Raw genomic sequence first — 27623 nt, forward strand, 5'->3', positions numbered from 1 at the left:
TTGCAAAATTTAAATTTGTTTTCATGGATTACAAGAGCTTATAAAAGGGGATTAAACGAGTGTCTCCTGAGACCTAAGTAAATAATTTGACAGTGCTACATAACCCATACTTACTGATATTCCCCCAACCCTTCCATCAGGCACAGGTATCACTCCCTCCTTTGTGTACCTGATGTACAATATAAATTCAACAAATGTTGAATAAATACACAAAAAAATGCATCATATATAAACCAGGATTTTTAGTTAACTTTATCCTAGGCTGTTTACTCCATTTAAGATTATGAACTTCGGGGCTTCCCTGGTGGCACAGTGGTTGAGAGTCCACCTGCCGATGCAGGGGACGTGGGTTCGTGCCCCGGTCCGGGAAGATCCCATATGCCGCGGAGCGGCTGGGCCCGTGAGCCATGGCCGCTGAGCCTGCGCGTCCGGAGCCTGTGCTCCGCAACGGGAGAGGCCACAACAGTGAGAGGCCCGCGTACCGCAAAAAAAAAAAAAAGATTATTAACTTCTTGAAAATCAGGATCATATCTTTTACACTTTTATACCTTTCTTTTTACCTCCTATTGAGAACATAGAAAGTGCTCAATAAATATACTGAATCAATAGTTTTGAAATAAAATACACATCTATAGATGATTAACCTCAAATATTAACCAGTAATATTTATATTTTAAAACTATTTTATTAAAGAAAAAATTTTAAAGAGAGAAACAATTAAAGAACAAGTCAGTAATATTCCAACCACCTAAAGACAACCAATACTTGGTTTCTTTTTTTGAGAGGCCACATTTACATAACTTTTATTACAGTACATTGCAAAAATTATTCTATTTTATTATGTTATTAATCTCTTACTGTGCCTTAATTTGTACATTAAACTTTATCATAGGCATGATGTATAGGAAAAAGCATAGTGTATATAGGATTCGGTATTATGCAGTGGTTCAGGCCTCCACTGCGTTCTTGGAACAGATCTCCCGAGCCTAAGGGGATGACTGCTATATTGACTTTAGGCCAGGGAACAGTCTGAGCAGATTTGATTTTCAGAAAAATCACACTGGAAAACAATAGGGGGGAATGAATGGAAGGGATGAGTCTGGAGGCAGGAAGGTCAGGCTGGAGGCTACTGGGATACCACAGGGGAGATGTGCTGGTGCCCTAGACCAAGCAGGGTTGATGAGAAGGAAAGAGAGCTCCACAGCTCACACTGTACAGCAGGGCTAGCCAGTGACATTGGTGCCTAGGGCAGTATGACAAAGCAGCATCCCTTCAAACAGCATCCATTTTTAAATGGACACATCTATTTAGTGGACATGGAAAGAAACAAAGTATCCATTATTAAAAATTGCATGTCCATTTCTTTACTTTTATTATGTGTATCAAAGAGAACATTTCAGGGACTTCCCTGGTGGTGCAGTGGTTAAGAATCTGCCTGCCAACACAGGGGACATGGGTTCAAGCCCTGGTCTGGGAAGATCCCACATGCCGTGGAGAAACTAAGCCTGTGCAACACAACTACTGAGCCCGTGTGCTGCAACTACTAAAGCCCGCGTGCCTAGAGCCCGTGCTCCGCAAGAAGAGAGGCCACCACAATGAGAAACCCACGCACCGCAACGAAGAGTAGTCCCCGCTTGCCACAGCTAGAGAAAGCCCTCACACAGCAACGAAGGCCCAATGCAGCCATAAATAAATAAATAAATAAATTTATTAAAAAAAAAAAAAAAAGATAACTTTTCAGATCCTCTGGAATCAGAACCTCTCACATGGTGACTCACTTTGTTACCCAGCCGTAAGTGATGGAGAAATTGTGCAATACTTGCTTTTTATGCTTTTTTTTTTTCCTATTCCTAAGTTTTGGTTTAAAAAAATAATTGTACTCATGCATAAAATTTGTGTCCTGCTTTTTTTCACTTATTATATGTAATAACAATTTTGGTATTGTTGTGATGAGTTTTTATTTTTAACACTGTATAATGGTGTGTCCAGAGGATAGCTCCAGCTGCTAGGATACTGTGATGTTGACTTTTTGTGTCAACTAGACTGGGCCAAGGGGTGCCCAGATTAAACATTATTTCTGGGTACGTCTGTGAGGGACAGATGAGATTAGCATTTGAATCAGTGGACTCAGTAAAACAACTCCAGTGGATAGGCATCATCCAATCCACTGGAAGTCTAAACAGAACAAAGAAGCAGAGGAAGGAGAAATTCAGGCCTTTTGCCTCCTACCTGACTGCTTGAGCTGGGACATCTGTCTTCTCCTGCCCTTGGACAGGGATTTACACCATGCACTCTGGTCCTCAGGCCTTTGGGGATTCAGATTGGACTTCACCACTGGCTTTCCTGGGTCTCCAGCCTTCAGACAGTAGATCTTAGGACTTCTCAGCTTCCATAATCACGTGAGCCAATTCCTCATAATAAACCCTACATATAGATATATACACATACACACATACAATTAATTGTTTCGCTGGAGAACTCTGACTAATCTAGACAGTTCCTGCCACATAGTGGGCATTCAATAAATTAATAAATGAATGGCAAATATTAAGAATTACACTTCTAAAATATTTACAATTTTTATAGGCGAGAAATGGAAACTTCTTTGATGTTTGAAATTTGCATTGCTTTACTATGGAGGATGAATATTTTTATGTGTTTATTGATCAACTGTATTTTCTCTTTTGTGATTTTTTTTCATACTTTTTGTGCATTTATCCTTTGGACACTTCATTTTAAGGAACTCATCACAACTTTAATTTATTAATAAAAGTTTTGTGACTTTTGTTCCTAAAATAGATGTCATCAAATTAAGGAAAGAACTGGCAAAATAAAAGCAAATATTTGTAATCACAGAAAGAAAAGTACAAGCAGGAATAAATGTTAGTTCAAATATTTGATGACGCCATCTAGTGGAAAAGTGATTTTAATTTCTCTCTCTGAATCAGAGATTCCCAAATTCCAATGCCCCAAATTTGGTATTCATGGGACTTTATTAAAATATATATTCTAGCCTCCCCTCTACCCGGAGATTTCTAACTCACTTAATGTGTATAATAACCCAAGAGTTGTGTTTCAATATTATCCACATTGGAAACTCTAAAAATTCCATGTCACTTAAAATTAAGGTTTCCAGTGGTACATTGTGCTTTCCTTTTTCATCAGAATCTTCTACAGCTTCACCACAATAAGGAATTTTGCTGCTCTGATAACATTCTTTAAATGTGTACTCTGTGCCAGCCCCTAGGCTAACTGCTTTACTTGTATTATTTGATTTAATCCCTTCAACAACTCTAACAAGGTAGGTACTATTATTATACCATTTTACCGATGAGAAGATTGAGGCAGAGAGTTTCCCAAGGTCACAGAGCTAATACGGTGTGAGCCCAGAGCTCTGTGATGGGAAAGATCACAGCCCTGCCAACAGTCAAGAAAGGACTAACGGTTTTACAATTCTACCCTGTCACCTACATTCAGCTTAGTATACTACATGCAGAAATGAGTTAGATTTCTTAATTAGCGAGGGCTGTGTAGGGACATTTTGCAACTTCATGCTTATATGGTTTGGACTAATACTTCACACACTCACATGTTCCTTAAAACTTGGATGTTGATTGGGGCGTTATAAATTTGAAGATATTTTCCGTATTTTGCTGTTAGTCTCCATTTTTCCCCAATACTAATATAAATTAAACTGATCTGCTTCAAACCTTCTATGTGGATGCAAACTGAAACTAATTTATTTATAACTTGTTAGAAAACCCAGTTGATACTCATCTATCAGCCAGGTGAGGTGAGATGAAGCTAATGAAGCTTGTCTTAAGCATGCGTGTCTGGCCCTACCCACAGGGGTCCAAGGTTCTGGCCTGCGCAGCCTGGCCTGGGCCCACTCAGTGCCAGCAGAAGTTCAGCTCTGTGTCCCCATACCTCGCTGAAACTTACCTTTCCTACAGTTCACTCCTTCCCTAGGTATCAACTAACTACACCTGAAAAATTAATTCCTACTACTGCCCTAGTAGGAAATAATGTGAAAGTAATGTAGGAACTTTACAATAGACCCTCTTGAGGCTACATTCCTGACAACTGCCTATGCTGAAATCTTTTCAGCATTAGTAAACAAAAAGCATCAAATAACGTAGTGGATTTTTTTTTAATAGAGTGAACAAATAAAATAAAAGTTTCTCTACTTTTACACTGCTGAGTGCAAGAGAAATTTGAATATATAATCTTGTATTTGTACCTCTATATTCCTCACTCCCATCCCTATCTCCGAGGAACACAAAGTGTGAAATGATAAAGACCAATGAGCGAGAAAAGGTTCAATATTTAGCGAAACAAAGGGAAAAGAATGATGACTAACAAAGAATCTCCTAGTATACTGAACTAGGAAGAATAGAGAAAATAAAAGTAGATAACATTAACTGAGCATTAATTTGTCCCAGGCACTTTTCTAAATGCTCTTTGCGTGCATTAGCACATTTTAATCCCCAGGAGGGAATTTCATGGGGTAGGTACAATTATTAATCTTATTACACAGATAAGGAAACTGACTAGTTAGGTCATTTGCTGGAGTTATGGAACTGGTAAACTACGCACCCCAGAGCCCTAGCACTTATTTACTACACTATAATAAAGAGATAAAACGTGCATCATTTTCTTGGAGAGTCAGAGGCAAACCGGGGGCGAAAAACCCATTGAATGGATCACTCATTTAACTAACAGACGCAGTTATTGAGAGTCCTTGCTGTTTCCAAGCTCATTTATAAAAGCAAATCAGGTGTGCTATTATTATTACGCCATCGAGTTCACGAGGAGTCCCACAGGGTAAGAATCTGCACATCTTAGAGGTAAAGAGGACTAAGTCATTCTTTTCAGGTCCTTAAATGTTTTTAAATGAAAGGAGAAGAAAAAAAAAAGAAAAAGTCCAAACGATGCTACAGGAACTGTGGTATAGTAAAGATTTACATAAAACAAAGTAACGTTTTTAACATACCCAACAGGACAGTGTGTTTGAAACCTCATTTTGGTGATAACCACGTAGGTCCAAGTGTAACACTGTGTGACTCTGAAGTAGGCCACTGGCTTCCTGGCAACCCTGCGATAGGCTCTGGTGAAAACTCAAGACACCCGGCCCCCCTCCCCGCCTTAAGCACCGGTTTTGTTTGCAACGCAAACGCGCAGGAGAAGGTGCACGCCGCGCTCTCAACTACCGAGCGGTGTCGCAGCAAAAGCAGTCGGGTCCGGAGGGTCCTCGGAACCAAAGCGCTGGCCTCCACCTGTCGGGGGCAGCGTTTCCGGAGCACCGGGTGGGCGGGGCCTGGCCGCTGGGGCTGGGCTCCCGAGCAGCGCCTGCAGCGGCGCGGGTGGTCACGGGCGTGCAGGGCCCCGGTCGCTGGCTGCCAGGCCATGCCGCGCGGAGTTTGCGGCCGGCTCGCCTCAGCGCTGCGGGGGACACGCGCACAGCCGCCCGCGGTCGCCCAGAGGTGTGTGCACTTGTCGGTGTCGCGGCCGTCCCCAGACCAGAGCGAGCGGACGCGGAAACCGCCCCGCGCCTTTGACCCAGCGCTGCTGGAGTTCCTGGTGTGCCCGCTCTCCAAGAAGCCGCTCCGGTGAGGTTCGCCCGCGGCGGGTTTTCCGTCGCGGCCTCCCGTCGCGGGGAGGGGGGCGGGTGGACCGCATGGCCGTGGACCGCCGCCGAGCAGCCCTGGCAGGTCACTCCGGGCATGTTCTTGGCTGCCATTCCTTGGCCCCGGGGTCTCCCGCGGCGTGGGGAGGGGAGGCGGGAGGCCGGCGGCGCGCCGAGCCCCAGGCCTCCCAAACCGAACCGCCGACTCGCCGGCGCGGGCCAGAGCGCGTGTCGGTTCTCCCCCGGCCGCGCCTTAGAATCGCCAGGGCCCCTTTTTTTAAAATGCAGATTTCCAGGCACCCCAGGGCGGGTCGAATCGTTCGGAAGGCTCGCGGGCGGGGCTTGAGCAATGGCGCATTTTCTTAAAAGGACGCGAAGGGTTTCTCACGGACAGCCGGGTTTATGAGTTCGTAGGACTCAAGACTAGTCCACGGAGTTCCGATTTTTAAGCCAAAGCGATGAAAAATGCAGTGGCCTCCAGAGTCTTGTGAAAACGCCGTGTACGGCCTTAAGCATGTAAGCGAGGGGTGCCGCCTTTTTTTGGCTTTCAGTTATTGACTAGATGGCTTTTGTAAAGGCCTTCTTAACCTTTAACGTAGATCGTTAGGGTGAACACTACCGTTCCAGGCTGCTGACTCGGAACCCTGACACCAGGAAACACCGAAATGGCATCAGCGGTAGTCTTGGGGTGGCAGATTGCTAGTAATCTTTACCTTCATCTTTTTCATTTCTCTTTCAGGGCTTTTCTCATAACGAACATATGACTCACTCAGTTTTCTTAAACCTTGAAATTACCATTTGATCTCCCATTTAGCTAATTGTGTAAACAGCTCACTTGCAGATAACGCTGCGTTCCGGAGTCTCCTCATTTCTGCGCTCTCATCTCTCTCAAACTTCTGTGTTTCGATTTTTCAGTGGTTTTCTTTCAATGGATCGATAAGGCTGCTCTTTTAAGCATGTACTATAAAATAAAGAAGCTGAAATTTCCTCTAGGGTCTGTTCCAGTAGTAAATGAAGGGGGATTGTTTTGGGGTTGAAAAAAGTAATGAAGGGAGATTTGGATGAAAAGGGCAAATCTTTTCTGACTGGTATTTTTAAAAACTGAGGCACGGCTTGGGAATAAAGTGAAAATGAGAGAAACTAACTAAAATGGGAACAATTAAGAGACTCATTTTCTAAGAGAAATGGTTCGATGATCTATTACTGCTTTTAGAATGAAAAGCAGTCTAATTCTGCTTTTCTGGGATTAACTCTTATGTTAAGAACTGGATAAACGTTACTGTTTATTGAACATCAAGCTCTTCCAAGCACTTTGTTCTCCACGATTCATTTTGTTTTTCTTTCTCCCCCCTCAGATATGAAGCATCGACAAATGAATTGATTAACGAAGAGTTAGGAATAGCCTATCCAATTATTGATGGGATTCCTCATATGATACCACAGGCAGCTAGGATGACACGTCAAAATAAGAAGCAAGAAGAAATGGAGCAGCAGTAGATCATACTTAAAAACGACCACACACACAACTAAATCTTCTCAATACCACTCACCTTTTAAGAAGTCAGAGTGGCGGGTAATAAGTGGAGGAGAAGAATGTTTCTGTCTCTTCCTACGTTGACTGTCCTCATTCCGTTGGTCTCGTTAGCAGGGCTGTTATACTCGGCCTCTGTGGAAGAAGACTTCCCACAGGGCTGCACGAGCACAGCCAGCCTGTGCTTTTACAGTCTGCTCTTGCCGATTACCATACCCGTTTATGTGTTCTTCCACCTGTGGACTTGGATGGGTATTAAGCTCTTCAGGCACAATTAATACAACCAGAGCCAAGATGGTGTATCCTAATAATATACCTGAAAGCTGTCTGTCTCTGAAAGCCCAACTACATGGAAATACTGGACACCCACTTAATTTGCAAGAAAGGTGCTTTGCCTAGCTTCTGTCAGAGGTTTAGGACTCGGGGAGGCTTAAGCTGCAGAGGCTTCTTTATTGTACTTTGGTTCTGCCCTTGTTTTTTGAAGGTTCTCATTTATACCTGGGGTATCAGGAGAAACATTTCAGCAAAGTGTCTTGTTGGAAATTAATAGCCCCAGCCATCATCTGATGGCTTTATTTCTTATCCCATTCATAATTAAAAGTTACTAATTCGAAATCTTATACGTTTATGTTACATTCAGAGTCTGGTAAAGTCACGTGTTAAGGATGACTGAAGTAATTCCAGAGGCGCTCTGTTGGGGCAGCTGTAGAGAAATGCATTTGAACTAATGTGGTATATAAAACTGTAATAAAATGGAAACCATGTATTTGCCAAAATTTGGAGTTTGTAAAATTACCTTCATTTCTTTGGTATCACATGCTTACATTAATAATAATATATTGACATTTCCCATAAAACAATTTGTAGTTTTGTGGGGTTTTTATCCCCTTTGGTCACTAGAGTGTGATTCTAAGGAAGAGAAAATGTAAAATATTCTAAATTTTAAACTTAGAATTTTAGAGAGACACATAATAGCCAAAATAGAATAATTTCCCAGGAAAGTATGTGCCTCTGGAGGTAGAGGTGGGGTTGAAAGATGTGCAGATAGCTGATTATGTCCTATTGAGTTGAGGGCTACGTTTTGAGGCACATTTCAGTTTATTTTCCTGCCACAGGAGACCTATCTAAACAGCACTACTGAGGGCATGAGCATTTTACACATTAATAGTTCCTGATTTTCCAGAACTTTCAACAAGATTAATTAGTACAATAACTCTTTCAGAAGTGTAACATAAATATTTCAGTAGTTACCCTTAAGAAACCTAATAACTGAATAGAACCTTAACTGATTCTTAATAGAACCTTAAACAGAACCTTTAGATAGTGATTCTTCCCCTCCAAAAGACAATTAAAACAAGAGGTTGGATGTGTTTCCTGTTGGATTAATTCAATGTATATACTGTAGTACAAGTCATGTTTTAAAAACTATGGCAAGGACTTCCCTGGTGGCACAGTGGTTAAGAATCCGCCGGCCAATGCAGGGGACACGGGTTCGAGCCCTGGTCTGGGAAGATCCTACATGCCGCGGGGCAGCTAAGCCCGTGCGCCACAACTACTGAAGCCCACCCACTCTAGGACCTGAGTGCCACAACTACTGAGCCCATGTGCTGCAACTACTGAAGCCTGCATGCCTAGAGTCCGTGCTCCACAAGAGAAGCCACTGCAATGAGAAGCCTACGCACCGCAATGAACAGTAGCCCCCACTCACTGCAACTAGAGAAGGCCAGTGCGCAGCAATAAAGACCCAATGCAGGAAAAAAAAAAAAACAAACCTCCTCTATGGCAATATACAAATAACACGGAAGACAATAGAGGTACCCATCATTTCCTGAAATGGCATTCTTTTTAATTTGCCCTAAATCTCACTGTGGTCAGAGTGTAAATGAAAGAATCTTGCTGATGAAACAAGCACTGTGTTCTGAGGTCGACTGTGGCAATGACTGCACGACTCTGTGGCTGCACTAACCCCACTGAGTGGCACCTGTACGTGGCTGAGTCATATGTTACGAGACTTGTACACCAGTAAAGCTGTTACCAAAACAACCCAGAAAAAAACAGTATTGTACTAAACCCATTGAGTGGCGCCATGTACGTGGCTGAATCATATGTTACGAGACTTGTACACCAATAAAGCTGTTACCAAAACAACCCCGAAAAACAGTATCTGTATGTTCGGCATAAGGCTCAGCGGTTCCAAGTCACTTGCTGGAGTCAAATGCTAGTCAGAGACACGGACAATAATGGAATATAGGTCTTAAGCCTGCTGAATTTTGTCTACCATATTATGCTGCTTCTAGTGACCCCCTGAGATATGACACACTTTCTTGGGAATTCTCCAACAGTTTTCTCACGATCCTTTCCTAAGTTCCTCACGTTCCTTTCCTAAGTTCCTCACAAGCACATCATCCTTGCTTTCTGTCCGTTATGGGGATTCCTGCACCAGCTTCCCGCTACAGAATGCCACGCACATCATGACACTGACCTCACCACCTACAGCTGTCGCAGTGTAAACCCACCGTGAGAAATACGGCCTGATTCTTTCACTAACTGGGACTTCTCCCCACTCTTCCTCCCCAATAATTAGCCGACTCCACAGTGGCAGGGACCTCCTGCCTCTCCAGAGCCTCTCGGCAAGACTACCTTGCCTACTGTCCTCACCGCATCACTGTCGGGGACCATCTTTAGCCACCTTGTGAATAAACTCCTTCCCACCAGCTTTCTAAGCGGGGGTTTTCCACCCTGAGGGAGCAAGAAAGGACTGGTCACGACCTACTTTCCCTCTTCATTTTCTTCCGTTCCTGCAGAGTGGGCTTTTAAGGAAGGCTCTTTGAACTTCAGACTCTGCATCTGTGACATGGAAGTTGTCACAAACCTGGTGGGAGTTTTAAGTGAGGCAGGAAATAAGAAATTACATGGTACAGCCAAGAGCCATAGTAGAGTCTCACTACTATGTGTGGAAAGGGGACGGGAGTTTTGTGCCACTTAATGGAATGCTCCATTTGGAAGTGACTGCTATCTTCTGCACAAGCCACTAGGTGGCACTTTCAGCTAACTCCTGGGGCCACGGGCAGCTAAGCTCTGGGAAGGAAACTGAAAGAAGACTGTAGTTGGGGAATTCTGAGCTAGGTAGCCATATTCCACAAACTTATTAATTCACTCTCATGGCATCTACTAGACAGGCCTGACAGCTGCAGCGAATCCTGAGAAACGACTGGGAATAACCCAGACAGAGGAGGAGGTGGAACTGAAGACAGGAGGTGAGGAAGCAGGAGGGGTGCAGGTGGGGTGAGCAGAGGGTTCCAGGCAGAAGAAAAACCATGTGTGAAAACACAGGAAGGAGACTGCAGCCTGTTCAGGAAACTGAGCTGGTTACAAACGACAAGAATGGGGTACACTGTGTATGCAGGGCCGTGATGGGAGACCACGAGGCACGTCGGGATGGATTTGGGAACTAGAATAACAGTGTTAATGAGATTGGACGTTATTGCTTGATTTGAAAATTGTTTTGATATATGCAGCTGATATGGCTCTTCTTCCCAGAAAAAGGAAATAAAAAAGCACATGCAAACTTGCAGAGGTTTCATGTGTCATGGACCCCTGGGGTGACACGTGCTCATATCTGCACCAATACAGTAGCCACCAGTCACATGTAGATACTCAGCACTTGAATTTTCAATCTCATTTTAGCTAAATAGCCATACATTGGACAGCACAGTTCTACACTTTTTCTGCCACTACTACCAACGAGTTTTCTCTCTTCAAAATTCTTCAACAGCTAAACCTTAACTACAGCAGGGGTCCATCTTATTCAACGGTGCAGATTTAGATTTCTAGCCTCATGGAAAGTTCTACTGGACAGTGTTGGTCTAGATACAAGGAGACCAGTTGAGAGACAACCGCAGCGATGGGAGAGATGGTGAGAACCTCAACTAAAGCACTGGCAGTGGGCTTAGAGGGAGATGAGAATTAGAATTATCAAAACCTGACTGATACTTTTAACGTAGGGAGGGAGGGAGAGGGAGGAAGGGAAGATGGCAGTAGGAGGGATTGGTGGTACCATTCCAAGCTGAGTACAGGAAGATGGCCATCTTCTTCTTGAACATGCTGCGATGAAGGAGCTGAGAGGCATGCAGGTAGACACAGGCCACGCAGAACGATGGCTGCAGTGCTGGACTCTTATCAGTTCCTGTCAGGCAAAGAGAGAGAGAGATCTGGGTACCATCAGCATGGAAGTCATAACTGACTCCATGGCGACGACGAGCACGTGCAGACTGAGAAAAGACGCCCACGCTAGAACTTTAGGCTTTAGGTCGAGGGAGTGTAAGAGAAACATGCAAAGGAAATGAGGAAGCAGCGAAGAAAAAAGAAAGCCTAGCAGTTCATGAGAGTTTTGAGGAGAAAGTAGTCAACAGTTTCAAATGCAATAAATACCTTTAAGATGGAAATGGGCAAGTTTCCATTGAAATTTGCAATAAGAAAGTCATTTGTGACTTTTACTAGAGCAGTGTGAGAGGGAGAGCCACCACGTCAGCCCCTGGACGCACCACCCAGACGTTTATGAGGTAAAAAAATCCCTTCCATCTCACTTGATGCACTGGGTTTCAGGGTCACCTTGTTTTCACAGCCTAATCTGTATCACTACTAATACATCTTACATGTAAAAACAGCCATTCCAAAAAAGCAGGTAAACACACTGAACAGTCAGCAAGACTTTTATGTTCATTTCTGAGTTAACTTTATTTTTGAAAATATGTCCCGAAAGGGGGAAAGAGAGGTACAGTCAGCCAAACCCTCTGTTGCTGTTGATGGCTACTTGCAGCGCTTCTTCTACTCTTTCCATTGTAGAGTATTTAGGGAGGTAGAGGACACTAAAACACGTCTGTGCCCTTATGGGATCTTTCTCATTCAAATCTTCAGGACAGCGAAATGTTATTTTCATGTTCTTTAAGCCTATTAATTGAATTCTGTCCGTTCCTGTAAGAAACGCTACAAAAGAAGAATCAAAATGAGTGATCTGCTTCACAGAGACCAAAATTTACAGAGAGAAAAATGTGTTTGTTCAGAGACACTAATTGAGGGCCCCTGTGCAGAGTCCTACATTGGACTGCATTGGGGACCACTGTTAGCACAAAGTCTGACACAGTCACTGCCCTCAAGTAGCTTACAGTCTGGCTGGGAATATTGATTCTTGAGCAGGAAAAGACAAACGGCAAGAGAAAAATAAAAGGGTGTAAGACAGCAAACAAGGTGCCATGGAGTTAAGTACATTCTGAGTGTAAATGCTGTGGTTCAGAGCAGGGAGAGAGAATCAGGCTGGGATGACCGGGAAGACTTCCGAGAGTTCGGAATGAAGTTGAACCTTTAAAGGAGGGAAAGGTTTAGAGAGGCCACAAGGAGGCAGGTGAAGGTTCAAGGAACGGATGGAGAAAGCTGGAGGTGGGAGGTGCAGAGTAGGCTCTAGAATGTACAGACAAGGGGACTGTTTGGCACAAAGATTTCCTGTAAGCGTTAAGACTGGAGAGTTAGGTTGGGCTTCTGGAGAAGTCTGAATACTTTCCAACACCCATGTTATCCACAGAAAAAAGTATGAGCAGATAAACGTTTCTCAAAAATAAGCTAAGGAAGTTGAGTAAGAAAATGAGAGAGGAAGTCTTTAGACAGGTCTCAGGAAAAGCACCGAGTAGGCATAAAAGTGAGCTCAAAGTCTGAAGTTGAGGTAAAGGAGTGGACACAAATGACGGTACACAGCCTGGCTCATCCCACAGGGCCTGGGTAACTGAATGGTGACTCAACTACAAGAGAAGCCTCAATATTTAGCTCAAAGAAAAGAAGAAAAATTTAGAAGCAAGGCAGAATTGAAAATGACAGGAGAAAGACCTATATTAACATTTGTTTTTTGATGTTGGGACAACCTGGCATAAAGGACATTCCACTGGGCTAGGAGTGGCTCTGACAGCCTGATTTGTTGCAGATGGTACCCATGACACACAAGATTTCCTTACCTCACAGAAAAGACACGAGATTATAGATCTCCTCCTGATGCAATACTCACCAAGGAATTTTTTCTTTTCCTCCGAAGTCAATTTGTGTAAAGCCTTCCAAAACATCACTATGGTGGGATGTGAACTGTCATATCCTTGTTCGTAACGTGCATTCTAGAGAAAATGCAAAAAAAAAAAATTCAGGAAACAAACAAACAAAATTGTAATTCAAACCACTTGGCCTTTATGATGTACCTTTTCAAATGTTTCCCAGTCATAATCTGTATTTCCAATAATCACATCCTTGAGTTCTTCCGGATGGAAAAATTCAATAATCTCCTTGTCGCACACTTTGTAAAATCCTCTTTGAAACTCTTCATAAACCGCCTTTACAGAGATGTTGAAGATGTAACTGACATACTTAGAAACATAGTCTCTCCTTTAATGAAACAAAAGATGATTTCAGGTTACTGCACTATCCTGAACAAAACTGGGGGAGGGGGTGAAAAGGATGATAGAAATAAAGTAAGAAACAGTGGCCTTGGGGTCCTCCTGGCAGCTGCTGCAAAACCTTCCCCAAACAAGGGGAAGGCGGCCACCTGCGCCATCTTTGCACAGTTGCCGGTGTGCAGCCCCCTGATTCTCGAAGGAGGGTCTGCAGTGCCACGAGGGGGCTTGAGACATCCACCGGCGTGTTAGTCTTGAATAAAGCACGAGAGCTTTGGAAGTCCAGCTGGGGCAGTGCCCCTTCACAGAGATTCAGGGCTAGCCTGGTGACTGAAGGCCTAAGGTTTGGAATTCTCCTCTTGGAGAAGTGCTGTTGGGATGGCTGGTATGCCCAGGTAATGGGACAACAGGCTGGGACAAGAGGTGGAGAGCAGCGTGCCTTCTACCTGGGTACTCTGAATTTTGCTGACACAAAGGATGTCCTCCATCTGGTGTTGGACAGATCCTAGGAACTTTACATCTTTCCTGCATGAACCCAAGTGAGCAGCTGTCAGCCTCTGGGGGATGGGGGGAGGGGACTGCCTAGAAATTTGGGGGCCAAAATGAAGTAGGTGGCCTTTACTTGGTCTTATCAAAAGGATACCAATAAAATATTCTAAAGCAGAAAAAAAAAAAGAGCTAGAACATCTAATAATTGGGTGCTTACCATGTGTCATGAACTGTTAGAGCTGTTTTTTTCATGTATTGTCTAATTTAATCTTCGTAAAACTCTGCAAGGCAGGTTCTTATGGCATTTTGGTAAAGAGGAAAAGAAACTGAGACACAGTGAAGGTACGAGATTGCTCAAAGTCACACAGTTAAGAGAACTGACAGATAAGAAGAGAAAAATTTTCGAAGAATAAAACCATCCCTGTTATCTCTGGAGAATGGGCTTGGGAGACAGGAGAAACCTCCTATTTTATACTCTTTTGTATTGTCTGAATTTGTCAGAGTGAGTAATTATTTGTGCTTAAACACAAACAAAGAGGGGATTTATACATCTAGCTATGATGGAGTAGCTTGTAGCAAATGTTCCCAGCGATAAGAACGAGAAAAACCCAGGTAATATACAAAAGCACATCTAGCTCCACGTTTCCAAATCTAAGTCAAGACTCAAGAGGGCCTTTGGACTAAGAGACAAGGGAAGCTCCCCGAGGTGAGCCCAGCACTTAGCTTGCAGTTTCTGCCTTTGGGCACATTTGCCAATTCTTTCAGGGAAAGGGGCCAGGCATTCAATAATACTATGGACAAATGGGGGTATCGTCATAAAATACACCACAGAGCTAGAAATGTTCCATTTCTTGATCTGAATGCTTCTAATTTTGAACTTGTCTGTATGTTATAATACCAAGTTTTTTAAAATAAAGAATGCTCACTAGATACTTCTTTGCCACTCTGACCAACTATCAGGGGAGCGTTCTATAATCGCAAACTCTATGGCTCTAAATGGCATCCCATAAAGTACTGGGAAGTCAAGATACCACGGCAACATCTAATAATATTAACAAAACTAAGCGCCTGCTGTGGACCAGACACCACTGTGGACAACTCCAGGCACTGGATAAACAACGGTGAGCAAGACAGACCAAGATCCTGCCATCACGCAGCTCCTCAGAGCTACGGAGACACTGATAAGGAAACAAGCAAAAATCCTAAAGGTAGGTAACGTGTGACGTGAAAAGGAAAAGTAAAACTGGGTAAGGGGATAAAGAGAGAGAGCTCAGTGGTATAATCCTAGACAGGAAGATGAGGGAAGGCTTCTCCAAGAAAGCCATTTCCTTCCCAGCCAGCATACAAACCCTAGGAGACACACACATACATACAACATGAACTGACTCTCTGCCTTTTCGGAAAATGATTGAGAAAGGAAAATAATAATTACAAGGAATTTTTAGAGCCCAGTGAAATAAATGCAGTGTACAAACAAAACAAATACTTCACTTCTTTGTACCTACTTGTTAGCGCGGTCGACAGTTATGTGACTTCCATTAGGAATTAAGTCTACATCATTTTTGTCCCAATGCACCTGTAACCACAAATGAACTCAGTATCTCCGAGAGAATCCCGAAAAATATACTATCAACAAAAACACTTTGGAGCGTACCTCTTTTCCTCAAACCAGCAAGGTGGTAAAAAATTACCACCTTTATCATGCAGAACGAAAAATAAGTTTCTAAAAGAACTTGAATTATCTATTTTAACTGATCATATTGAATAAATTAATTGGACAGTTGCCGTAGCTCAGCATTCACTTTACATACTACAGACCTAGTATGGTCGATTTGCAAAACATGGCCACAGATTCCTCCCATCCTGCTATTTACGCAATGTGATTTTGCAACACCTCCCATCAAGAGGGCAAGTCTATTTCTTCGGCTCCCGAGTCCGAGCGTGGCCACGTGAAGTACTTTAGCCCACGGGACCTGACAGGAGCAAAAGCTTGAAAAGCAGCTGGTGTGCCGGGGCTTGCCATCTCCTACTCGCCATAACCCTGCAACCACTCGTGAAGAAGCCTCAGCTAGCCTACTGGAGGATAAAAGGCCACTAGAACAGAGACAGCTGTTCCAGCTGACACTCCCTCAGCCAACCGGCCTGCTGGCCACCAGGTGTGTAAGCAAGGCCACTGTGGGCCAGGCAGCCCGCCAAGTCAGCCCAGTCCAGACACCCACAGAATCGTGTCTGCTGCTTTAACCCACTAAGTTTAGGCGTTGTCTGTTACTTGGTAAAATCTAACTGATACACCCAGCTCATGAAAAATGAGGAAGAACACCTTCTGTACTAGCTTAATTCAGTGTGGTTTTTTATTAAAGGTAAGTATAAAAAAGGTTAATCAGATGAAATATGAGCTGTAATTTGATTTTTACTGTTACTCACATTAAAATGGATGTGAAATACTTCTCCAAAGTCATCGCCTTCATCATCCAGAAGTGTCTGCAAACTCCTGAAGAACAAATGATTTTATCCTTTAGATGTCAATAATCATGATGGCTAGAAACATCACCTAAAATAAATGTCAAGGGCACGCTTATTCCCAAGGTGGGAGGTCAGGTTCAGTTCACAGAACCTGCTTCTGTGTACTGAGAGTCTAACTCGGGCCTGACCTCAGCCGAAAGTGTGAGATTTGCAGGCTTATTTGCAATTCTGCAGGCTCCTCACACAATTCCCAGCTCTCTTCCCTCCACCCTATCTGGCTCAACCCAGTGACAGCAGGTTCCTAATTCAGAAAAGGATCACCAACATGCTTATTGATTCTGAAACTCATTCACACTGGTGTTACCTTTCTTTAAGCTTTTAATAAACATTACTTACAGAATAATAGATTTCCTTTTAATTATCAGGTATCACTTGAAATTTTTAGGACTGGGTGGGTCAAAGGACCTTCTCTATACCTCCTGTCCCAATATCTTCAAGCTTAAGACAGACCTGAAATTTGACCACCTTAACTGTGTCAAGGCATCTGTGAGAACAGAGGTTACATCAGAATGGAGAGCAGCCTGTCTTTATATTTCCACCTTTTTTATTTTTCTTAATTTTTTATTTTTTGGCCAGGCCATGCAGCATGCGGGATCTTAGTTTCCCCGACCAGGGATCGAACCTGCGTGCCCTGCACTGGAAGCGTGGAGTCTTAGCCACTGGACTGCCAGAGAAGTCCCTATAAATACTTTTAAAGTAATACAAGGCATACTATATTATGTGCTCCCTCACTCAGTTATTCATTCAACAAACATTTATTAAGTATCTGGTATGGCAGGGATAAGGGACGTAAAGCTGAGAGTAAGACATTATTATTGATTAAATCCTGAGACTTACAGGTAAGATATGCTGATAAAAATCTTACTACAGTGCTGTCAGCTATGTGCAGCTAGGAACGATGTAAATGGTACAGGTACAACTTGGGAGAGCTTGGTTAACTCCTTCTGAAGGGATGCGTGTCATCGGGGAAGACCTCTGGGAGAAGGTGGAATCCAAGTTGATTCCTTTTCCCTGCTGGATTTTTTATTACCATATTGTGCCAAAATGTTGGATCCTTTTCTTCTTTTTTTTGGCCATGCCACGTGCCACATGGCTTGTGAGATCTCAGTTCCCCGACCACGGACTGAACCCAGGCCACGGCGGTGCAAGTGCCAAGTCCTAACCACTGGACCGCCAAGGAATTCTCTAAAATGCTGGATCTTTTATTATGGTATCATGATAAAAACAGACCATGTTTTATTGTGCTTTGGGGGGGTTGAGGGAAAGTAATGGGAACTCAGCTGACAAAACTGGATTCATCATAAACTTGGTTCAAGATACTCTGTCTTTATATGTCCCTGTACAGCTCGTTTGCTTATCTATGGGTATGTTTATGAAGAACACCTGTGAACCTGACTCCCCAAACAAGAACTAAAACATTGCCAGGATCTTATACCTACCTACAGGGGGTACCTCCCTTATCCCATTTTTCTACCACCCCCAAAATGTTATACATATATCTACAGTTTGAAGAGTATCTTTTGTCTTTGCTAAGGTATCTCTTGATGAACAGAGAACTTCTTTCATCTTATTGCACTTAAATTTATCAGTCTTTCCTTTAACGTTGGTATTTTTATGTCTTGCTTGAGAAATCCCAGTGGTGAGAAAGATAACTTCCCGTATTTTCATCATCGTTGCATTCAGTATTTAAGTCCCTTATCCACACAGAGTTGATTCTATTATGTGATGTAAGGTATCTGTTCTCCTTTTTTTCCCAGGTGCATTAATTGAACAGTACTTCTGTTCCCACTGATCTAATATACTACCTCTAACAAACTTCCATGTGTATAGGGGTCAGGTTCTATGCTCTCCTGTACCATTGGAAAGCTTGCACCAATATCATACTGCCCTAATTAATACAGCTTTCTAATGACTCTTGATATCTGGTAGGCCAAGTTCCCCATCCTTATTCACCTTGCAAATTATTTTTGGCTATTCCTGGCCCCTTGTTCATCCATATACATTTTAAATAAGCCTTTTTTTTTTTTTTTAAAGCCTGCTGGGATTAAAATAGGAGTTTTGTTGAATATAGAGATAAGGGATTCTGAAAGCATAACCAAGACCAACAATTTCTGGGAATCCCTGAGGCCTTTACAGGGGGGTCCACAAGGTCAAAACTAATTTCATAATACTACTAAGACGTTACTTGCCTCCTTCACATTCTGTCATGAGTACAGAACAGAGTTTTCCAGAGGCTATATGACAGCTAACAGAATGAGCATGTATTCCTGTATTTAAAACATTTATCACTTTTAATTTCTAATATTATAAATACTGACAAATGTAACCGATATAAGTAAAAGCTCTTTGGGGTCCTCTCTTAATTTTTAAGAGAGTCTTAAGACCTAAAAGTTTGAGAAATGCTAATATGGATTTAGTGGTCTTTATTCAGTTTATGTATATTAAGTTATTTAGTTTATTAAATCTTCTTAGGCATAAGCATTATTTATGTCATTTTCAATGTTTTCAGTAAAAAATGACAAACTTATCTACTCCTTTCCAAATTTGGTGCTTTCAATATCTTTTTCCTTATCTTGTTAGTATAATAAGTATAACGATTAATAGCTGGATTCTGGAGCCAGTGTCTGTGTTCCAACCATAGTTCTGTCACTATGGGATCTGGGGCAAGTTACCTAACTTTCTTCCCTTTCCGTTTCCTCATCTGTAAAATAGGGATAATGATAATAACAGAATCATACTACTGTTGTCATTCTTTTAGAAATCCCCCTAGTATTCCATTGCATAAATATACCAAAAACATGAATTCCCTCACTGAAGAGCATTTAGGTAGTCTACATATTATAAACTATCTAATACAATGGGCGTTAGGAGACATATTTGCACGATTGCCTATTTCTAAATGTGAAATGTCTAGAGGTAGAATTGCTGGGTCAAAGCAGCAAACATGTTTTTTTTTTATTCTAAGCACAGTAGTCCCCTCTTAGCCATGGTTTTGCTTTCCAAAGTTTCAGTTATCTGTGGTCTACTGCAATTTGAGAATATGAAATGGAAAACGGCAGAATAATTCATCAGCTTTAAATTGCAGGCCGTACTGAGGAGTATGATGCAATCTCACACCATCCCTCTTTGTGCGGGAAATCATCCCTCTGTCCAGCGCATCCCACCTGTTGGGCATTCAGTAGCTGTGCCTCATGACCACTGTGGTATCACAGTGCCTGCATCCACGCAACCCTTATTTTACTTAGTGACGGCCCCAAAGAGCAAGAGTAGTGATGCTGGCAATTCGGATGGGCCCAAGAGAAGCCAGAAACTGTATGTTTTAAGTGAAAAGGTGAAAGTTCTCAACTTAATAAGGAAAGAAAAAATCAGACGCTGAGGTGGCTAGGATCTACAGTATGAAAGAATCTTCTATCTGGGAAACTGTAAAGAAGAAAAAAGAAACTCATGCTGGTTTGCTCTTGCACCTCAAACTGCAAAAGTTATGGCCACAGTGCATGGTAAGTGCTTAGTTAGGATGGAAAAGGCATTAGATTTCCTCAGTAAGACATTCTGAGAGAGGGAAACCACATTCACATAACTTTTATTACAGTATATTATTATAATTGTCCTATTTTATTACTAGCTATTGTTAATCTCATAGTGTGCCAAATTTATAAATAAAGTTTTATCCTAAGTATGTACGTATAGGAAAAGACATGGTATATATAGCATTCGGTACTATCTACGGTTTCAGGCATCCACTGGAGGGCTTGGAACGCATCTCCTGCAGATAAGGGGGAATACTGTACTGCCATACTGCTCTCTGACAAGGAGTTACCAAATTTACAATTCCACTCACAATTCTTGATATCAGAGTGAACCTTTTCCCAAATCCTTGCTGACACTACACAGCATCAGTATTTCCAACCACTGTCAATGTGAAGTCCGTATTAGCCTCTCACTTTAATATGCATTCCATGATCACTTAATTTATGATTATCCATGATCAGCTTAATTTATGAACCATTTCTATTGCTTCTTTTGTAGGTTACTTTCTTGTATACTCTGTCAATTTTTCTCATGGATGTGCAGGAACACTTTATTCAGCAGGGGTATTAACCCTTTCTATTATATGTTACCAATATGTTTTGTGAAGTGGTGGCTTGTCTTGTAACTTAGAAATAAGTTTTCATTTTAAAGATGATGACATAAAACAACTTTTAAAATAAACATCAGGACTTCCCTGGTGGCACAGTGGTTAAGAATCCGCCTGCCAATGCAGGGGACACGGGTTCAAGCCCTGGTCTGGGAAGATCCCACATGCCATGGAGCAACTAAGCCCGTGTGCCGCAACTACTGAGCCTGCATGCCTAGAGCCCGCGCTCCGCAACAAGAGAAACCACCACAATGAGAAGCCCGCACACCGCAAGGAAGAGTAGCCCCCGCTCGCTGCAACTAGAGAAAGCCCACGCACAGGGACGAAGACCCAACACAGCCAAAAATAAATAAATTTTAAAAAAACCAAAAAAACAACTTTGGAAAACATGTCTCTTTAAAATAAATAAGTAAATAAATAAATAAAATGAAATAAAATAAGCATCACTTGCAGGTTTTGCACCAAGGTGTAACCTGTGCTCTGTCATGACTGTCTCTACTCAAATAAACCAAAGGTTAATGAAAACGGTGAGAACTGACTATACGAAAAACCAACTTTTCTTAATTTTAGAAAGTTAAATTATTATCTAACAATTTGACAAAGTTAGAATCAGTTTAAAATACCCAGAATGCTACTATTGAACATGAAAATACTACTGGAATGTGTGTGTTTAATTATTTATCTAAATATATGTTCGATAGGGTTCTGAAAAAGGAACTGTGTTAACTTACTTTCCCAAAACAGGACTGAGTTCTTTCAAGTCTTCTAACGATGGCACTTGGTCCAAAAGTTTCTTAAACAGGGCCAGTGGGAAAGGGATGTTGGCAACATTGCGACTGAATAGGCAGAGTCCACACAGAACCCCAAAGAAGAAATAACTCTTCTTCTCAAATTTAGGCTGAAAAGAGGAAAAAAAAAAACCTTAACGTATTATGAATTTTTACCAGTACAATGGAGTGTTTATATTAGGTAAACCATTTCTCCCCTTTCACAAAATCAAATCACAAATTAAAACGAAAAATCTTGAGATAAGAATACTTAGGGTTTATATTCAATTATTAAGTCAATTTAAATCCCTGCCACAGTTCTGGTTACTGAAAGCATTAATAGTATGGGGGTGAGGAGATAGGAGAGATGTTGTTTAGGCGGAAAAGCTGCAATGAGTAGCAAATGAATCCTAGAGTTCAAATGCACAGTATAGCGAGTATGGATAACAATACTGTATTACAATCATCAAATTTGCTATGGCGCTAGATCTTAAATATCCACCACTAAAAAGAAATAATGATGAGATGTGATAAAGGTGCTAATTACCACTACAATGGCAATCATACTATAATATAAATATATCAAATCAACATGTGGTACACCTTAAATTTATACAATATTATATGTCAAATATATTTCAATAAAAAATAAAAGTATTAACAGGAATAGAAACACATTAGGCTCAGTAATCCTTATAAACAAAGTTTTTGCAATTTCTTTTCATAGGCTTTATCTTCAAATTCATTGGGGAAACAGAACAAAGAATGAGTGCCTAAGAAAGGAAGGGTTCATTTTTACCCATACATTCTAGAAATGGTCAATACATATATATTGCTTAAATTCTCTTGTGTGGACTTGGGAACCCAGGGCAAGAGGACCCCCATTTTAGAGAAAATAATCACTTTTTTAGAATTAAAAGTTACCTCCATAATTACATCAATAATTCCTCTCTCATAATACAACAGTCTAGACAACCTAATTTTCTATGGTATATCCCCATACCTCTTCTCTCAGGAAATACCTACACCAAGAAAAGAGGACTTACCTTGACAGGAAACCACATGTAGGAAGCCTCTTCAGGATATGTGAACATCCCATATTCTGGCCGGGTCATTTCTTCAAAGAGACAACGGAAAAACTCTGCTCTGACTCCTCCAGAGTTATATCCAATTTCTCCACTAAATGAAACCTAAAGAAACAGAGCAAATAATGCATCACTTCCAGAGCTCTGTGCTGCTACGCATTAAATCTCATTTAGTAACTATTTGTGGACCCAAGTATTTGGGAGGTACTGGAGTAAGCAAATTACTTGTGTTAGCGCACTGAATTTTCTTACTAATTCTAGGAGGCTCATGAGGCTTCAAGAATTTAAATAACTTTCCCAAGGTTACACAGCTGCTAAGACTTTTTTTAAAAATAAATTTATTTTTATTTTTGGCTGTGTTGGGTCTTCGTTGCTGCGCACGGGCTTTCTCTACTTGCGGCGAGCGGGTGCTACTCTTCGTCGTGCTGCGTGGGCTTCTCATTGCGGCGGCCTCTCTTGTTGTGGAGTACGGGCTCTAGAGCGCAGGCTCAGTAGCTGTGGCTCGCGGGCTTAGTTGCTCCGCGGCATGTGGGATCTTCCTGCACCAGGGCTTGAACCCGTGTCCCCTGCATCGGCAGGCGGATTCTTAACCATTGCTCCACCAGGGAAGTCCCCAGCTGCTGAGACTTAATCCTACGGGTGACAAACCTGAGAGCCTGAAGTCTTCACCACTAAACTGACCTCAATTGGCATCATTTTTATAATCATCAGGTACATTAAGTATAATGAAAATAAACATAAAGAAATCATAAATATCAGAATTTTCAAACAAACTGAAAAACCAGAGCACATGTATTTATTGGCTTGGCTGTTGATTCCATAAGGAGGCAGCAATCCCACCTGTTGACACCAATCCCTCCTCAAGATGATTCTATTATAACCCATCTTTGCTCCTTCAATTACTTGCTCTGTTCTCCTTTCTGCCTTTCCTTCTTGGAATCCTTCACTTCAGTTTACAAATATGTTAAGGTCTCCCTTATCCTTAAAAGAAAAAAAAATCTCAACACCATTGTTTCCAGTACAGACAATACTGGCTTCCTCTAATCTAGGTTGCCAAATTTTGGGGATTAATGTACACCAACTTCTAAACTTGTTTCTCTACTTAAATGCTTCTCTCCAAGAGGACCAAGAATCTGTGAATCCCCAATTCCAAGGACTTGAGTTTCTTACGTCTCATCCTGATTTCCCTCACTCATTTTACACTTCTGGCCACTTCCTCTTTCTTCACACTCTTTTCTCCCTTGCTTTCTCTTATGAAGCGCTATTCAAGCTTTCATTTCTCTCTTCTTTTTCATGCTGCCTTAATACCAGAAATTCCTGCGGCTCTATGCTGGCACTTCCATCCTTTCTCTTACCCTGCCCTTTATATGGGCAAGCTCCTTAACCTCACAAAGTGTTTTCCCACGAGATCATCAGAAAGATTAAATGGGATAACGCAGGTAAAATGTCTCACACAGTCTGGAAAATAGTAGCTGCTTATCAAATGTTACCTAAATTTTTTAAATGGATGAATGAAATATAAAAGTGGAACTAAAATAACTGAGTGGACTGGCTGGCTGACACAGTTTAGAGTCAAAATGAGTTCACTAGATTTTGTTTGTTTGTTTTGTTTTGCGGTACGCGGGCCTCTCACTGCTGTGGCCTCTGCCGTTGCGGAGCACAGGCTCTGGACGCGCAGGCTCAGCGGCCATGGCTCACGGGCCCAGCCGCTCCGCGGCATGTGGGATCTTCCCGGACCGGGGCACGAACCCGCGTCCCCTGCATCGGCAGGCGGACTCCCAACCACTGCGCCACCAGGGAATCCTGAGTTCACTAGATTTTTAAAAATTATCTATGTGCACAAATACACAGAAATGCCAACTCTAACTGCAAACTCATACTTTTAAAATAGTATCTTGAGTTTGGTCAAGTCAATCATTCTTTAATCTGAGTAGGACAAGTGATAAACTAATGCCTCTAATCAAAAACACTCTAATAAATATTATCAGGAAAATCCTGACTTGTCTTGATTAACTGGAGAGTCTAGAGCCTGACAGTTGGGCTGAAATCCTGGCTCTGATACTTATCAGTTGTGTCACCCTGGGATAAGTTACCTCATGGTTCTGCACCTCAGTTTCCCCATCTGTAAAAGGAGGGAAATACAGAACCTTCTACACAGTGTGGTTCAAAGGGTTACAAAAGTGTAAAGCTTTTACAGTAGTTCCTGGCATAAGGAAAACATTCATTAGATCTTCTAGTCATTATTATTCTGTGTCAAATATCTATTAGTGAGACAATTTATATAGTAGCTAAACCAAAGATCATTATTAATGAATACTCAGGACATGGTGATATCTACAATTATACCCTCAAAAAACTATGTAGTCAATAAAGAGAATGTTCTCTCTTCAACGAAGCAATCTGGGTTCCTGCAGAAGAGCAGAAACAAACTCTCAATTCTCCTCTGGGTCAACCCCATCTCACTGGAACCTTTAAAAGGTGATGACCAGCCGGCTTGGTCAAGCCTCATGAGGGGATGGACCTCTTAGGGCTAGTACTGGGCTATCTACCTGATCAGGTTGGGGGGAGGACGACCATTTCACCTGCTGCTCGTTAGCCAGACTGTACTGACAGCTCTCACCTGGAATTCACAGGTAACTGGGGAAACCTAGGGGAACTCCAATACAGATAACCCCAGCGGAAAAGGGAGATAATTCCCTCTCTGTAAGGCCCGTTATTACATTCTTTTATGTTTTCTGTCTTAGCGGCAAAAACATTAAGTAAGAATTATATTTTACCTGTAACTCCCTCCTCAGATCTTCATTCTCAAACTGATTTAGCTGATTCAAAACATCCTCAATCAAGTGACTCCTTCTGACTGTTAGATGAAAGGTGGGCAGTAAAGCAAGTTCAGACCTTTCTTGTTCCACAATGCCAGCCAAACTCACGAAAGCTCGCCATCGCTTCTCCTGGGAAAAGAAAAATGTTTCACTCCATTTCACCGTTTGCTCTAAGTAGAAATTTACAAAGTAGAATAAACCGGTTCAGTTTACTATACGCGCGTGCCACAAACGTTTATGAAAAGGGCCCCACATACACCCCTGGAGACAGGCTATATATTCAGTATTCACCCCCAGTGAGCAGAAGACACGAGACATAGGAAATGAAAAGCTCTGTGGGGCTGATTTGGGTGAGCAGGAAGGTGACCAACCGCGGGCTCCTCTGGACCACTGTATCCCGTAAACACAGTTGTGAACACTTCAGGGACCGACTAACGATCGTCAACAGGCTAAGAGACTGACTAGCGAGGCCGAAGCAGTGAGCTGAAAGCTAGTATTCTCATCAGGAAGAGAAGTTCAGACGTTTAGAAAAGAAGCCTGCCGCAGGAAAAGCACAGGATGAAAGACCTCTCTAAAGATATCCTTTTCTAGGAGGAAAACTCAGACAAGAGATTTTAGGGGACAGATAATCTACGAAGTTACCATGAGAGAGACAGACCCACAGACGGACAGACAGACACACAGACCGTGCACCTGGAACCAAATGGCAATCTGGGATCATTAACGTCTGTGTCTCTTAGCAAAACAGAGAGAAATCAAATGCCATTTCTATAAAAAAATTACCAGAAGCTTGTTTAGAATCAAGAGAGAATAGTTACAGGGTTGAAGCAAAATCAAGTTCTCGTATCTTTTTTCTTTCCATTTTCCTTTGTTAAATATTTCATTAATGGTCTTACTTGGCACTTATAAATCAATTTCCTATTTTGTTTTATCATGGCAACTGCATTAGGTAAAGGTATCTACTTTTATGACATAGATTTGAATATTATTCATGCATATAGATATACAGATGCATATATCAGCATAAAAGTGACAACAAGCGCTAACACTTTCGGGCACTTTGTGAGAGGCACTGTTCTAAATGCTTTACCGATATCAACAAATTTAATCCTTATAATAATGCAATGAGGTACATTTTCTGAGGCATTTTCAAGTGTACAGTTTTAAGTTCAAAACCCCTTGCTGGATACGCTGACAAACAGAACCAAGTCAGCCGATGACAGTAAGCACATCTGCAAGGGAAATACTTTTCACAAACCTTTATTATGGCATGATCACAGAGTACCAGCCATTTCTTTGGGTCTGAATTTCAAGAATCCTCTGTCACCTCTATTCCCACTACTATGTTTTCCCATTAGATTGGACCTTCTTATGTACTGGTGCTGATCCCAGTCAAGCCCACGTCTGCCATGCGTCTTTGAGTACCGTTCAGAAGACTACCGGCACCAACCTCAAGGCAAAAGCCCTACAGCTAGGCCCAAGCTCTGTCCTTTGCTACTGAGGCCCTAATATGCCTCAAGGCCAATCCAACTCAAATTGTGACAGCCTCTCTAGCCTTCTATTTTTTTTTTTTTTTTTTGCGGTACGCGGGCCTCTCACTGCTGTGGCCTCTCCCGTTGCGGAGCACAGGCTCCGGACGTGCGGGCCCGGCAGCCATGGCTCACGGGCCCAGCCGCTCCGCGGCATGTGGGATCTTCCCGGACCGGGGCACGAACCCGCGTCCCCTGCATCGGCAGGCGGACTCTCAACCACTGCGCCACCACCAGGGAAGCCCATAGCCTTCTTCGTTAGAGTATAAGCTTCTTGAATGCTATGACCACCACTGGTTTCACCAGTGGGTGGCTCCCTTATCACTCCTCTATTATACACTGGAAGAGGTACTCATCATTTGATTTGCTAATGAAAACAAAGAAATAGGCACGCATACCTGTATTTTTAAAAGTGAGTCTGCATACAGTAGCTTAATTTTCGACAGAATATTAAAGATAAATGGAAAATGACTGAATATGACAGGATAGTGGATGTCCACTGAAGTGCCCTAAAAATGGAAATGACAACAATTTTGATAAATGAAAGGACAGAGAAATCTTACGCCTTACTTCCTAGCCTTAAAGCCCTGATGGTTTCAGGTCTCAGTACTTATAGCCAAAGCAATCCAAAATGCTGGTCAGTAGGGCTCAGATATATAAAATTCTAAGGAAATGTTTTATGTCTATCAGT

The 27623-nt window shown here is 42.2% G+C and overlaps 3 protein-coding genes across 5 annotated transcripts in view; 2 read left to right on the forward strand and 1 right to left on the reverse strand.

The window, feature by feature from the left end:
* The first annotated feature begins 5301 nt into the window (after positions 1–5301).
* PYURF (PIGY upstream open reading frame) lies at positions 5302–7123 on the forward strand. Its single transcript, XM_022582318.3, has 2 exons — positions 5302–5609; positions 6982–7123. The coding sequence occupies exons 1-2, from the start codon at positions 5407–5409 to the stop codon at positions 7121–7123; spliced, it is 345 nt and encodes a 114-aa protein (XP_022438026.1). The 5' UTR covers positions 5302–5406.
* A 96-nt stretch (positions 7124–7219) lies between these two features.
* Positions 7220–8929, forward strand: PIGY (phosphatidylinositol glycan anchor biosynthesis class Y). The gene has a single exon (XM_022582316.2). It carries the CDS (start codon positions 7220–7222, stop codon positions 7433–7435), a length of 216 nt encoding a protein of 71 aa, XP_022438024.1. The 3' UTR covers positions 7436–8929.
* A 2924-nt stretch (positions 8930–11853) lies between these two features.
* Positions 11854–27623, reverse strand: part of LOC111179054 (E3 ISG15--protein ligase HERC5) — a 41515-nt gene continuing 25745 nt past the window's right edge. For 2 of the 3 annotated variants that reach the window (XM_022582307.3, XM_022582308.3), the window contains exons 15-23: positions 27331–27441; positions 25362–25532; positions 22546–22689; positions 21464–21630; positions 16499–16565; positions 15580–15650; positions 13394–13577; positions 13210–13312; positions 11854–12143 (exon numbers count right to left, since the gene is read on the reverse strand). In XM_022582307.3, coding sequence (XP_022438015.1) covers positions 11938–12143; positions 13210–13312; positions 13394–13577; positions 15580–15650; positions 16499–16565; positions 21464–21630; positions 22546–22689; positions 25362–25532; positions 27331–27441 — 1224 coding nt within the window. In that variant the 3' untranslated portion in view covers positions 11854–11937. The remainder of the gene's footprint in view (positions 12144–13209; positions 13313–13393; positions 13578–15579; positions 15651–16498; positions 16566–21463; positions 21631–22545; positions 22690–25361; positions 25533–27330; positions 27442–27623) is intronic. The other variant, XM_022582309.3, reaches the window with a different exon arrangement.

This window comes from Delphinapterus leucas, chromosome 5, assembly GCF_059928025.1.
Source record: "Delphinapterus leucas isolate spDelLeu-1000000601 "Yukka" chromosome 5, BTC_Dleu_Yukka2, whole genome shotgun sequence".
Lineage (NCBI taxonomy): Eukaryota > Metazoa > Chordata > Mammalia > Artiodactyla > Monodontidae > Delphinapterus > Delphinapterus leucas.